The 15,900-nt window shown below is 38.0% G+C and overlaps 1 protein-coding gene across 1 annotated transcript in view; it reads left to right on the forward strand.

Annotated features, from left to right (window-relative positions):
• Positions 1 to 10,191, forward strand: part of PGM2 (phosphoglucomutase 2) — a 39,420-nt gene extending 29,229 nt beyond the window's left edge. The window contains exons 12-14 of the mRNA XM_004418971.3: positions 253 to 442; positions 4,183 to 4,316; positions 8,861 to 10,191. Coding sequence (XP_004419028.1) covers positions 253 to 442; positions 4,183 to 4,316; positions 8,861 to 8,963 — 427 coding nt within the window. The 3' untranslated portion in view covers positions 8,964 to 10,191. The remainder of the gene's footprint in view (positions 1 to 252; positions 443 to 4,182; positions 4,317 to 8,860) is intronic.
• Positions 10,192 to 15,900: the final 5,709 nt, after the last annotated feature.

Here is a 15,900-nt window from a genome sequence, read left to right on the forward strand (position 1 = left end):
ATTATATTAGTTCCAGGTGTACAACATAATGATTTGATATTTGTATATATTGCAGATTGATCACCACAGTAAGTCTAGTTAACATCCATCACCACACATAGTTGCAAATTTTTTTCTTGTGTTGAGAACTTTTAAGATCTACTCTCTTAGCATCTTTCAGATATGCAGTACAGTATTATTAACTATAGTCACCGTGCTGTATATTATATCCCCATGACTTAGTTATTTTATTATTTGTATTTCTTTTGATAGGTATGGGTACCATATCACCAAAGCTTCATATTTTATCTGCCATGATCCAGACACCATTAAAAAATTGTTTGAAAACCTTAGAAACTACGATGGGAAGAATAATTATCCAAAAACTTGTGGCAAATTTGCAATTTCTGGCATTAGGGACCTTACCACTGGCTATGATGATAGCCAGCCTGATAAAAAAGCTGTAAGTAATGTCTACTTTTGTCAAACTCTTCTCTATTTACCATCTATTATACTTTGAATAGCTTAACTTATTAATCATATAATTAATTGAAGCTGATTTTAGGCATTTAGGCATTATTGTAAATTAGCTCTAAAAAGACATAGAAAGTTGAAAATCATGGGCTAGAACTAAAAATGTTCTCAGTAGTCGTCTAAGCCAGTGCTGTCATTTAATGCATAAGGACATCAATACTCAGAAGCGCAGGATCTGCATGCAGTCACGTAGCTAGTTGGAGACGGTCAGGGTAGAATCGGGTTCTTTGGACTCCGGATCCAGCTTTTCCTCTCTCAGCAGTTCTCAAACTTGCATCAGAATCACCTGGCCACCTGGTTAAAACACCAAGTGCTGCAGCCCACCCCTGGTGTTTCTGAGGGAGTAGGTCTGGGGTGGGGGCCAAAAATTTGCCTTTCTGACAAGTTCCCAGCTGCTGCTGCTGCTGCTGGTCCACAGTTTGAGAACCACTGTTTGCTTTCCAGCTAGTTTTACCCTATTCTCTGAATGTATGGGAGCTGTTAGCTGTAGAGCATGAGTTTGCTTTCTTCACACCATGTGGGTTCACCACTGGAGTCAAAAGAAGGCTCCGATATGGCAGAAGAGTATTGTTACCTATGGCAGGGGGTAGAGGAAGGAGAGTAAGAATCTCAATGTTAGACATTTTCTTGGATGGATATGTACCTTTTTATATGTTTTTATTTAAATCTACTTATAATATGTTTTTAAAAGACAAATTGTATTAAAAGAATTATGCTGAAACATGGCAGTTCTGATCCCTAGCATCTCATGACCATGTGCCAAGACAACCACCTTCCCTCTCAGTTGTCTCTCCTGGTACTTACCACCAGTTTTCTAAATAATGTACTCATGGTGATGTTTTGACTTATCGGTGTTAGGCTTTATTAATTTGCTATTATGGAGATAAGGATTTAGTTCTTACATGTCCCACATTCACTATTCCCCCTTCTCTCCTGGCCTCACAGTGCATTTATACACAACTTTTAGTGATATCGGATTCCGTGCTTGTATTATTATGACTAGTAGCTATTGTTTCCTGCTTAGCTAAGTTGTGTACTTTGATTGTCTCCCTAATTTGTATAAAGAATTATTTTCCTATAATTGTTACTTTGTTCTTTCTTTTGCTTGGATTTCTATGTAACTACCAGCAGTTCTTCCCACATCCTTCAAATACCTCTCAGTAGAGTTTTCCACATGGTCCAATGATTTGGCTATTCTATCAGTTCCACTTTGTTTCCAGTGGCCTCCCTCCTGGTCTGGCTCCTCTCTGGCTTGGGTGCACAGCTGTTATCCCAGGAATGCCCTTCACCACTCACCAGAGTTGAGTCCCTTGCTCCTAGACCCCATGACTTCCTCTTCTTATGTTTGTTTTCCTAAATCACACCCTCTAGTAGCTTCCTAAGAAAAGTGGCAGGTAAATTTTTGGAGGCATTTAGGTCTGAAAATGTCTTCTTCTGCCCTCACACTTTATTGACTCACAGTTTTAAAAGTGTTGCTCCATTATTGTTTAGCTTCCAGAGTTGCTGTTGAGCATCTAGTCATTCATTCATTCAGAAGCTAGTTGAGGCCTACTGTGTGCTGCATACAGGGATGTTGATGCCATACTCACTCAGTCCTTTCCTTGCAACTTGTTTTTTAATCTATGGGAAGGTGTTAGGAACTTTCCGCTAAACTTTGGGTTCTATAATTTCGGTGATGTACCTTTAGTATGGGTCTCTTTTCATTCCTGTTTGTTGACACTTGGTGGGTCTTTGTTGGTCTGTGGAGTCAATTCTTTCAGTTCTGAGAAATTTTCTTGATTTTTGTATCAAAGGAGGGGGCTGGATGGTTATTTTTCAAATAACGTCTTCACCTGAATTTTCTGTGCTCTCCCTTTCTTGACGAGTTCTTAGTTAGATGTCGGCTTTCTAGGACCGATGCTCTGCTTTCCATGTTTCTTTCTTTCCTATTGTCTGTCTGTATCTTCTTGTCCTACTTTTGGGGAGATTTCCTCAACACTAATTTTCAGTGCTTCTGTTGACTATTTATTTCAGTTCTTATTCTCCAATTTATTAAAAATAACATCCTATTCTTGTTTCATGTAGATGAAATCTTAGTTCTCTTAAGGATATTAATTATAGCTTTTTAAAAATATAGATCTCGAGCTGGCCCCGTGGCTTAGCGGTTAAGTGCACGCGCTCTGCTACTGGCGGCCCGGGTTCGGATCCCGGGCGCGCACCAATGCACCGCTTCTCTGGCCATGCTGAGGCCGCATCCCACATACAGCAACTAGAAGGATGTGCAACTATGACATACAACTATCTACTGGGGCTTTGCGGAGAAAAAGGAGGAGGATTGGCAATAGATGTTAGCTCAGAGCCGGTCTTCCTCAGCAAAAAGAGGAGGATTAGCATGGATGTTAGCTCAGGGCTGATCTTCCTCACAAAAAAAATAAAAAAATTAAAAATATATATATATAGATCTTTTTTCCTCTGTTTTGTCTTTATTTCTTCCAAGTTTTTTGTTTCTTTCGGAATTTGTCTTTTATCTGATGTCTTTTCCCCAAAGTCTGGCCGTCCTTAATTGTCCTTTGGGCACTAAAAAGCTGATTGGAAGCTCTGTGTACGTGCACAAGCCTTGTCAACTGACATCCTTCACTCCAGGGAGACCGGGTAGCAAATTAACGTTTATGTATAGGGGCCTCCATCTGGGAAGCCTAACTCCCACCCTGATCTCCCACCTGAGGGCTGTAAGTTGAGGTGCTGAGGCCCTGGAACAGTGGAGAGGTGTGAGAGGCATGAGAGGAGGAGTGTCAGCATTCAGTGTGGACTTTGACTTACTCTCTGTTTTCATCATACCCAGCCCTGCAACGGTGCCTCCTGTCCCCAACTCCTGAGTCTTTCTGGTTCGGTTATACCAGAGGATAAAACCGTCTCCTGACGAGGTGGTTGCCTGGCTGCGTGGGCAGAGGGTGAGGATCTGGGAGGGCCTGATAGCTCCTTTCAGATACCACCTTTGTCTCGCCCCTGCCCTTTGCGGTACCTGGTGCCTCCAGGAGGGGAGCTTTGCCAGGGTTCTGCCGAGCACCTTGACCGGTTCTTGTCTGTCCCCTGCAGACGCTCAGCTGCCACTGTTCTGGTTCCATCAGATCAGTTTTGCTCCCCCGTCTGTTTTCTGGCTTCCAGGACTGGTTGGCAACCTCATCAACTGCTGTTTCCTCTTTTCTCCTTTGCCCTTGTGTTTTTTTGGGGTTTTTTTACATCTATCATTTTAGTGGAGTTTGGGGAGCAATCAGCTATGAATACATCTGCCAGAAGCTTTACCTAAAAAAAAAAAAAAAAAAGTCTCTTAATAGACTTTCCTTTGCAAAGTGAAATAAGGTCTAGCGTTATTGTGGGGGTTTTTTGTAATGAATTATTAATCATTTAAATCAATTTCTTGTGAATTTTAATAAAACTTGAGTAGCTTTAATTAACAGAACTAAGGAGGTAAAAAGCTAATGTACAAAGTTACTTAATTTTTTACAAATTACCTTATTATTATCATTTAGTATGTCATTCATATGGAGTACATTTTCTGATTTCCTCAAAAATGTTCTTCTTTTCTAACGAATATATTTGGCATTTATTTTCTTGCGTATCCGGGGGGAAATAGGCCAGAACTGTTTATGTTACTATTTAACTTTATAACATGTGTAAATTAATTCCTAGGTCCTCCCTACTAGTAAAAGCAGTCAAATGATCACCTTTACCTTTGCTAATGGAGGCGTGGCCACCATGCGGACCAGTGGGACAGAGCCCAAAATCAAGTACTATTCAGAACTGTGCGCTCCCCCTGGAAACAGGTATGATGTGGATGGCAGCTGCTGTCATTTTTGTTCCCCAGACTTCCCAATTGGTTCTATTCAAATGCTAAGTAAAACATTTCATCTTCCCAACATGTAGTTTAATTAGGAAGGTTGTTTCAGAACCTGCAGCAATATTGTGACAGTAAGAGCTGATTGAAGGGCACAGGGACAAGAGTGCTTGCTTCCTACTTTATTACTTACTTCTTTCCTTACTTCCTTTGCATGGAAAAATTTGATTTCTGATTTCAGTAATAGTAATTAAGTTTCCTTTTTCTGGTACTTTTTATTTGAGGCTAGGACCAATGAGTTTTTCTCTTTTTCTCCATGTCTCTGATACAGTAAGTTAAAATCCATTGCACATGCATTCAGCGAATATCTCTGAGCACCTATTGTGCGTAAGTCTGTGCTGGGTTCTAGGAGGGAGAAAGAGCCCTATCAGAAAGAGTCCTTGGCGCCAAAGAACTGATGGTCTGGTAGCTTCCAGGTCATGCTTTTGTGACCGTGGTAAAGGGTTGAAGTTGGTCACTTTCCAACAACTGTAACATTTTAAAATTTAATAACCATGGTATGTGTAGTTAACACGTGTAAATGTGATATTGCATACCTATTTAACACTCAGTTAACTACCACTCCCTATTCAGAATACAGTTAAGAATCAGGAAATATTTCTTTAAAAGGTGGATTAAATCAACACAGTCCAATAGAAATAAAATGTGAGCCACATATGCAATTTGAAATTTTCTACTGGACACATTTTTAAATACAGTCGTGCACCGTATAACGATGTTTCAGTCAATGATGGACTGCATATGTGACGGTGGTCCCATAAGATTAGTACCATAGAGCCTAGGTGTGTAGTAGACTACACCATCTAGGTTTGTGTGAGTACACTCTATGATGTTTGCACAATGATGAAATCGCCTAATGATGCATTTCTCAGAACGTATCCCCATTGTTAAGCAACTTGTGACTGTAGTAAAAAGAAACAGGTAAAATTAATTTTAATAATATATTTTATTTAACGTAGTATATTAAAATATTATCATTACAACGTGTAATCCATATAAAAGTTGTTAATGAGATAGTTCACTTTTTTTTCCACACTAAGTCTTCAAAATCCATTTAGTATTTTATACTTTACATATCTCAATTTGAATGCTAAATTTTTTCAGAAAAACTTGATCTGTGTTTAGATTTCATAAAATTTACGTTGAAAAAGCCGATTTTAATACCCAAGTTGCTCCAAAAGTACTTGTTTTCCAATAAATGAATCAACTGTCCGTTTTAAATTTGAATTTCAATTAATTAAACTTCAGTTAAATTAAAAATTCAGTTCCTCAGTTGCACTAGCCACATCAAGTGCTCCATAGCCACATGTGACTAGTGGCTACTGTAGTAGACAGCATAGGTCTAGGTAGTTGTTATAACATATACACACCAAAGCTTTGCTCATAGAAGGGTTTTTCTGGGCTTGTGAATGAAATTTTCACTATGTGGAAATAAAAGCCGAGGAAAATGTTTGAGCATCTTCGGCAAGCCAAGAGCATATTAGATGTAGCAAATTACAGGGGTGGAGAAAGAATTGTTACAGGTAGACTTTCCTTAGGCAGGGAGAAGTGAGTTCTGGTAGCAAAGCAAGAAATATTAAAGCAAAACAAAATTGTAAAACATGGATACAAGGACTCATTATTATGTTCACCACTCTGCGGGTTTATCATAATAGCGTTCCACACTCAAATGGGCCTGAATCTTCTGAATAAGAGCGCCAGTCCAACAGACAAAGTCATGATTATGGCCCTCAAACATCATGATATTCAAACATATTGAAGAAGTCATGGTACTGGCTAATATATTTTGCCATGAATTCCCATTTAAAGCCTTTTTGTGCTTAAAGGGCAAAAATTCGATGATTAAGCAACGTGCACAAACACATAAAACAGCTCATTTTGTAAGCATTCTGTATTACCAACATTTTATTGTAATATTGTTCATGTATCAATGTTTCCACGTGTGTTAAATAATAAGCTATTTGTTACTATATTGAATATGGTTTTCCATCGATATTTTTTTGTAATTCTCATTCTCACTTAGTGTTTTCATATTTCTACAACTCATTCTTTTGAAAACAAGTGGACGTTAGTCCAATTTAAAGATGTTTTCTCTGTATATTTCTCTTTTATTTTTCATTCTCTTATCAAAATGTATCTAATATTTCAGAAAATTTTCCTTTATAATAACAATACTATTTAATGTTTAAGGATTTGCAGTATTTACGTTTTTCATGTGGCTTATTGAGTGGACTTAAATTCAAATATTAATTTATAAATTGCTAAAAATACTTTGAAAAATTGTCCTTTGATTATATTCATTGAAATTTTGCTTGCATTTATTAATTGGGACATTAGGTACTAGGTCAGGCAATGGAGATGCTGTCAGTGCTCAAGCAAGTCACCAGCATACCTAATGGACAATAGCAATAAAGCCATGGCTGAGATTTCCTTATTTTCTGATAACCTTAAATATTATTAATATATTTTATACCATGAATATCATTTATTTATAGAATTTCACAACTTATTAATCCTTTAGAATGGAAAATCCTTTTTAAGATAAGTCTTTCTTTTAAAAAATATTTTTGTGGGGGTAAATATCTTTAGTTTTGTCCAACTTTATATTTTGAAAAATTTCCAACCTACAGAAATGTTGAAATAATTGTGCAGTGAATACCCACATACCCGTCACTTAGACCAGGGGTTGGCAAACTTTCAGTAAAGAGCCAGATAGTAAATATTTTAGGATTTACAGACCATATGATCTCTGTTGAGCTACTCAGCTCTGTTGTTATAGCGTGAAAGTAGCCATATACATAAAGGAATGGGGGTGGCTGTGTTACAATAAAACTTTATTTATAAAAACAGGCCACAAACTATAGTTTGCCTCCCCCAACCTAGACTCAGCAATATCTTGTGATTTTTGCTCTCTCTGTTTCCATAAATTATTGTATATTTGGGATTGTTTTTTTTTTTCCCTGAGCCATTTGAAAGTAAGTCGTGGACCTCAATACACATCTCCTAAGAACAAAGATATCTTTTACTATCCCAAGGTTTAGATAATAATTAGACAGGGTTCTAACAGAGAAACAAACTGGTAGGAGATACATATATATATATATATATACAAAATTCACTGATGAGTTTTAATTTTAGGTATATTATAAAACAAAAATAATAATTATTAATGTGCCTTCCTTAGAGCTGTTATTTTTTTCAAAGCACATTTATGCGGAAGGAAAAAAAGACGTGTGTGATTCATATGTACTCATGAAGCATAATTACTTTATGTGTTACCAATGGGGATAAAAATAATTATAATGATAGCTACATTTATTGAGGTTTTGGGGCCAGGTTCTGTGCTAATTGCTTTATATAGTTTATCTCAATCTATACAACTCTCTTGAGAAGATAAAGTCTTTATCCCAATTTTACAAATGAGGAATCTGGGCCTTTGAGAGGCTATTTGCCCAAGGGCACACAGCTAATAAGTAGTAGAGCCAGAATTAATGTTTGTAATAAAATGAATTGGTTTAGTTGTACTGGCTAGCTATTACAATGTAAAAATGATCTTAACTAATTACAAGGATTGCAATTTTCATTAAAATAAAGTTTGCTTATATTAAAGATGGTCAAGTATGAAGTAATGAAAGTTGGAATTGAAGGATTTAGTTTTTTTAATTCAGCTTTTTTTGCTTTAAGTACTTATAGTAATTCACATTATGCTAGCAGCCTGACACAGAAGCTGCTGGAAGCCTAATTACAAGTTTGTTTTATCTATTATCAACCTTCTAATTGTTTGCACATAAATTAGTATTTTCCACATGCTTGAAACTTGATTTCCTTAGAGGGATCTAGCTCCTTAGGTTCTTGTTTATGCTTTAGTTGTGACCCTTTTGTTCCAGAGGTAGCATAAAAAAGATAAACCCAAGGGGTCTGAGTTTCACGTTTGTGACTAGCAGGCCCACTAGGAGGCTCCCCATCTCTGTCCATTCTAGGAGGGCCTTACAGATGAGGCCGCAGCTTAGCTTCCAATAGTTTGAGGGCAAACAAGATCAGGAACATTCGTATCCTGGGAGACCTGGGACTTAGCAGAGATGTCGTTTGTGAAAGTTGAGCAAGATTTAATGACAACTGGAGTGATGAAAGTTTTCTCTGCACTGTTAAGTACTAACATTGTAAATCTTTTAGGGATGTTAGGCCAAACACTGTGTTTCTTTAAAATTCTTAGGAAAAGTGCAAAGGGATAATTTTGTTTATAGTAGAAACTTTGGGAAAACTTTTGGGGAAAAGAATGGATATTGTCTCATGGGAGTTTTTGTCCAAGTTAACAGATGTGTTCCCACGCTTACGTCACTGGAGTTCTGTTTTGTCTGATTTAGCCCTCCTCTTAAGGTTAAATTTTAGTGTTACTTGATCAGTGGGGGGAGTTTTTAAAATACCCTTTGGAATAATCCACTGATTTGGAATTTTTTTCCCCTTGTTTTCCAGTGATCCTGAGCAGCTGAAGAAAGAACTAAATGAACTAGTCAGTGCTATTGAAGAATATTTTTTCCAGCCACAAAAGTATAACCTGCAGCCAAAGGCAGAGTAGACTATTCCAGCTTTGGGCATAATTACATTTACACACAATTGAGCGGAGCTTCATTTGTTAAGGAATATTTTTGAGGGCCAAATGATTTAAGCTATCGCTACAGGTATTTATACATTTTTTTAATAGACCTACGTGTTTTCCTCATTGTTCTATGTTTGATCTTTAAGGTGAATAAAGATAGCCAAACCTAATAAACCAACATTCCTATTGAAAGGTTAAGCCTGGGCATTATCTAAATTTAAAAATGAAGATTTTAAAAATAACTAACTTTCAAAAATATATTGTAATTCATATGCTTTAATTAGAATAAATAACACATATACGTCTTCTCTATAATTGTTTTTATGAATTATTGAAATAGCCAGAAAGCCTATACAAGTACTAAATTCTGGGCCGGCCCGGTGGCTTAGCGGCTAAGTGTGCACGTTCCACTACTGGCGGCCCGGGTTCAGATCCTGGGCACGCACCAACGCACTGCTTGTCCGGCCATGCTGAGGCCGTGTCCCACATACAGCAACTAGAAGGATGTGCAGCTATGACATACAACTATCTACTGGGGCTTTGGGGAAAAAAAAGGAGGAGGATTGGCAATAGATGTTAGCTTAGAGCTGGTCTTCCTCAGCAAAAAGAGGAGGATTAGCATGGATGTTAGCTCAGGGCTGATCTTCTGCACCAAAAAAAAAAAAAAAACAAGTACTAAATTCTGGGCTGTCACATGTAGGATAGCCACCTCTTAGGTATATGTATATTTACATTTATTTACATTTCTATCAATTGCTTAAAAAGTAAAATAAATGAACAGATCAAATGTTGTGTTCATGTTTAGGGAAAATACAATTCACAGGAACCTGTCAAGTGGAGCAAGAGATACTTTAAAAAAATAATGTTTCTTCGACCTAAAACTTTTTAGTTCTAATAACACACCATTATACATTGTATGTGTGCTCGGAAAAAACAGCTTAACCATTTTTGTTCAATCTGTTAACATTCATTTTATCTCTTTAAATCTTGAATCAAACAATTGGCTATTTGAAACTTGCAAAGAACTTTATTGTATGGTCATTTGCTTTAGCACAATTTAATGTAATTCTTGGTCCTGAGGCAGCAAGGACTATAAGCGATAACTTATACCTATCGCTGACTTTTTACCTGACTATTTACCTGACTTTGATTTTTTTGCCTTGTTTGTATGTGATTAAAATCTAAAACCAGACTTTATTATAATAGATTTCCTTTTCCAGGTTTATTATTTCATCTGTGCCTTCTACCCTCCTCATAACTGATGGCCTTATAACCTTCCAGAATGACTCCCATTGAGCTAGGACCAAGCTGTGCTTTATATACTTTATGTATTTTATACGATTTTCTATTTTTAAAGCAAATGATTACCCATTATTATTATTATTGTTAACCTAAATGGTTATTAACAGTTTCATAACAATGAAAAATTACAATACTATTGATAATCAGTTTCCTAAAATAAAGGAAAAGATGTTTTTATATCTTAGTAATACATAGTTTGTGCCCTACCAGAACTCTTAAACTTATAATATTCAATATATTCTGTCAGCTGCTTAATTGTAGAAGCTACATTTATTTTTGCTTTATACTGTTTTCTAGTCTCAAACTGTTCTCTGAAAAAAGAAGTGTTAGATTTGTGTCCTCTCTACAAACAGTTTTTTGAGTTTTTTTAGGGCAGTTCTAGATTCACAGCACAATTGAGAGGAAAGTACAGAGATTTCCTATATACCCACTGCCCCACACATGTACAGTCTTCCCCATTACCAACGTCCCCCACCAGAGTGGTACATTTGTTATAATTGACGAACCTACATTGGCATAGTATTATCACCCAAACTGTGGAGACAATAAAAGATCATTGTTTGTCAGGGGTTAGGGGGAAGGAGGGATGAATAGGCGGAGCACAGAGGATTTTTAGGGCAGTGAAAATACTCTGTATGATACTGTAATAGTGAATACATGTTTTTATACATTTGTCCAAATCTATAGAATGTACAACACCAAGAGTGAACCCTAATGTAAACTCTGGACTTTGGGTGATAATTTTGTCATTTTTAAAATGAAGAAATTTTACTAAATGGTCTCTGAGGTCATTTCATGCTGCAGATCTTTAAATTAGGTGGAAATCTATAAAAGGCACTATCAGCAACAGTAGATCATTGGCAATTCTCTTGGGCAGAATGCTTGCCTAGCCCTCTTATAAGACCTAACAGCTGAGATAGAGGGAAAAACACCTTGTACCAAAGAGGGGCAGCCTTGTGTTCATAGCCTGCCTTGCCTTGTAGCCTGAAGGGGGTGTGCGCTGAAACTGGGGACAAGCAAAGCAGAACCACGTGGCCTGCAGGTGCCAGGAAGATGTTTTGTAGGGCAGTAACTCGTGATCAGGAGTGTGTGCTGGCATGGCAGTCCCTCTGCGTGCTAATAGCTAAACCTGCTTGGGAAGACTGTCCAATTTGAGTGTAGAGGTGACAGCCCATTTTCTCTTGGTGCATGGAAAGAACAAATCCCAAGTGAAGTCTGAGAGACTGACTTATGGGAGAAAATGCAGGCCAACTGTTTTTTTGTCATCTCGCTATGAAATAAATAACAGCTATTTCTCTTTCCTTTAAGAAACATTGGAAGTCCCTCTCATTTATTTATCTTGTCAGTTTACCTTAATGATCATGCTATTAAGAGAAAGTATTGTTATTTCATGACATTGGAAACTCGTGGTTTTAATAATAAATGCTTTAAGTGACAGAACAAATGTGTATGTCCTACTTTGAAGGGATTTTGAAAGGATGGCATCTAAATCATATTTATAATTTCTGCATCCTAAAAGACCGAATACTCAGAGCTATTTGTGCATTCATTCATATGTTCACTGACTGAGTCATGTTTGAATCCTGCTATGAGCCAGGCACTTTTCTGGATACGGGTAATAAACATGCATCCTGATCTCAAACTTAGTCCAGCAAGAGACATACACATGCACACAGATAATTGCAGTGTAGTGTGCTGCATTACAATAGTCGAGTACTTGAACTGTGGGAAAGCAGTTCGGTAATGCCCCCTTTTGGATCATCTTTTTCAAGACTGTCAAGTTCAAATTCCTTACATTTTTATTCAAAACAATTTGGCTCTGGGAGGCTATTTGCATATCATTTCCCTGCACCATCCTTTTGTTCCATTCTTGGCTACAAGCATATTTGTGTAGAATAACTCAACCATTGAAAGCAAGATGTCACGCTCCTAGGCAGATGAGAATCGAAGTTTAAAATAACATCACTTCTTCCTCCGACTTCTCCAGGTAAGCAGAGTACAATGACTACTCAGATTAACTGCAGGAGAAAGACATCTGTCTGGAGAGGCAAGGCCCTCTGACATGAGTGTGTGGTCACCAGGATGGGCAGCAGTGTTGGGGAGTCTGGTCTCTTTTGACCTGGCTCCCTTGTGTCAGTCCTTGAAAATAAAATTTGAGAAACAGAGCTGTCAGCCACCTCCCACTCAGGTCCAGTTAAAGCCACTTGGGGGCCGGCCCCGTGGCTTAGCAGTTAAGTGCGCACGCTCAGCTACTGGCGGCCCGCGTTCGGATCTGGGGCGCGCACCGATGCACCACTTCTCCGGCCATGCTGAGGCCACGTCCCACATACAGCAACTAGAAGGATGTGCAACTATGACATACAACTATCTACTGGGCTTTGGGGGAAAAAAAGGAGGAGGATTGGCAATAGATGTTAGCTCAGAGCTGGTCTTCCTCACAAAAAAAAAAAAAAAGCCACTTGGGTGTTTCATCCAAAACTGGTGCAAAATGGAGTTGGGCACACAGACCTAAGAGCTAGCCAGGTCTAAATAGCTTTTGAAACCATTTCAAAATAGCATTGTGTAACTTCCAAAGGGAAGTTAGGCGTGCAGTTTACAGAGATGATGAGCCTGACTGTGTCCTTAAAATACATCGTTCCGAACTATTTCACCTTAACTGGAAAAAACTTTTTAAAAATCTCTAGGTGGCAGGAGTGAAATGCAGCTCCAGCTCTGATAAGGGTTCCTATTGTTTAATAAAACGAAAGTAAACTTTAGGTGGAGGCTTGGGCTAATTATCTGCTTTGCTGGTTCCACAGGATTCCTTGTTTTTCTTTCTGAACCCTAAGTTGGTTTATTCCATAAGCTGTAATCATTGGATCCTCTGCCCTCTGAAAGCTTCTTTATGCTCGTGGCTGTAATTGTCCAAAGTATAGGATAGCTGACGTCTCTCCCAAGTTCTCACCCTGTATGACCACCCACCTACTTGGACTTTCCGACTCAGATGTCCTCAAATGGTGTTCAGCGCAGCCCTGCCCCAAATCAGTTTTCCCACTCCGTTCCCCAGCTGCCCTCCCTCCAGTCGACTCTGACAATCGCCACCTCAAAACACCTGCCCAGAACCTTCAGTGACTTTAATGTCTGACCTGTCTTTATTTTTAAACTTATTATGGAGAATTTCAAATATATACAAAGAATGGTACAATGGACCTCCACGTACCCATCATCCAGCTGTAGCAAATCCTCCATTCATGCCCAATCTTGGTATCTAAATCCCGCTCACTCCCCATCTTGCTATGGGACAATTCTGAAGCAAATCTCAGACCTGTCATCACATCTGTCAGTATTTCAGTATGTATCTGTAAAAGATAGGACTTATTTACACACACACAACCATACTACCATTGTCCCACCTAAAAATGTTGACAATTCCTTAACATCAATTCTCCAGTATGCCATTTCCCCAGCTGTCTCATATGTGTTGTTTACACTTTGCTTGAATCAGTGTTCAAATAGTGTCCGCTCATTGTGTTTGATTAATAGGTCTCTTAAATCTCTTTTAATCTAGAAAGTCTTCGTCTCTTTTTTCTTTTTTTTTCCCCTTTTTGTAATTTATTCCAAACTACCAAATCATTTGTCCTGTAGGATTTCTCACATTTTGGATTTTGCTAATTGCCTCCTCAAGGAGGCATTTCTCTGTGCCTTATATTTCTTATAAAGTGATTTAGAAGATTGAGAAGCATGATCTGATTCAGGGTTTTTTTTTGGCAAGAATACTTGATAGGAGTTGGGGAGGGGTGGCACTCATACCAAGGCTAGTTGTTTTCCAAGTGCCATGGATTATCACCATGGCAGTTTGCCCACCCCTGCTCTGCTCTGCATAATAAGAGAGTGATCAGGTAAAAGGCAGTGGGGTTCAGTTAAAAGGAGGGATGAATTGACGTATCCAGTGTTACTCACACAATACTTCAAGAAGAGGGCACGAGGAGCTGATGGACGGTTTCAGGTAGGATTGGTAGTTTATGTCAGCCTTCATGAAAGAATGCTTGATGCCCTCACAGAGCTCTCAGGCTCCAACAGTTGAAAGAAAGTGATTTGTCACACCTGTAGATTCTTAGTGATTCCTTTTAATTGATTGCTTGCCTGGTCTAGAACAAAATTACATTTTTGTGTCGAGTTATAAAGACCAATCAACAAAGGGAGAAATGTGAACAAGATGAAAGAATCCACAGAGAGATCTGCTGAAGTCTTTCCTTGAGTGGACCAGGTACAGGGTGGATGTAACCACAAGTCAGGAAGTATGATGATCTTCTTTTAGATGGTGTGTACTCCAGTGTGCAACCCAGAATTGGAACCACAATCTTTGTTGATAAGATACCAGGAGACGTAAATGAGGATGAGCTTGTGCTGTTTCTTGAGAAGGGTGGTCTCATTTGAGATCTACATCCTATGTCTCATCAGAGAGGATGCATTTAGCACGTTCTGTGGAAAGGATGCTGACAGAAAGCTGGTAAGTTGTGTGACGGCCATGAAATTTGCCACAGTATGCATTTCTGTGGCAATCAACAGGCTGGATCGATTTCACAAAGTAAGACATAGGAAAAGATTTTGAAAGAAGTCACACAAAGTTTGGTCAATGTTATTTTCTGTCATCAATATCATCTCTATAATAACAACAAAAAGGTTTGAGAGTTCTGCTTCTTTAAGAATCACCAGTTAGCAGCACAAGCCAGAGGCTGGCTGGCTGGAAACCTAAAAAAAATAGAAAAATGTAATTACGGTTAAATGGATTGACCTGTGGATGAAACAGACTGAGCTTGTGGCAAGGTATATATTTTATCTGGGAGAATGAAAGAAATATTGAATAGGCCGTTTTTTGAATTTAGAAAACTCAAAAGGAGGAAGAAGTTGAAATATTATGCAGTCGCTCACAAATGGTAGCACGCTGTACACACTGTTCTGCGTCTGCTTTTCAGTCTCCTAGTTAGAAGGACATTTAAGGTGTTTCCAATTCTTTGCTAATATAACATAGCAATGAATAACATTGCATATGTCATTTTCCCTCCCATTCTAGTATAGAAAAAATGCTATTTTAACAGCTAAAATATCTCCTTGTTGAAAGAATGACATGAAGTGGTCTATGTGAGAACACTTGATACATTGCAAAGTGTTAAGTATTACTATCGTTGGATAAATGAACAAATTAGATTTATAAATTATGTTTCACAATCCACCCATTTAGTGTTTGCAGCTCTGTTTTAGAAAACCTGTATCTTTTTGCTGCCCTTATTTCCCAGATGTTGAGAGTAATTTTTAAAAAGAAAAAAAATTAGTGTTTCTAGGTTGTGACCATTATAACCTGTTGAGGTTAAGGTTGTGTGGGCTCCCTAACCAGACTATCTGAGTTTCAATTCCAACTACTTTCTAACTATGTGGTATTGGACAAGTTTTTTAGCATCTCTAAACCTCAATTTCCTTATCTGTAATGGAGATGAAATTGAATCATTTTTTCAAAATCATTGTTGAAGACATTTTTTAATTGCCTTAGATCATGGATGACACTAATCGGTGATTAGGGAGAAATTTTAGACCATCAGTAGAAATTTATTAGCTATTGGAGAAAACGCTCATAGAA

Source organism: Ceratotherium simum, chromosome 8 (assembly GCF_057802395.1).
Source record: "Ceratotherium simum simum isolate JZ-2026a chromosome 8, ASM5780239v1, whole genome shotgun sequence".
NCBI lineage: Eukaryota > Metazoa > Chordata > Mammalia > Perissodactyla > Rhinocerotidae > Ceratotherium > Ceratotherium simum.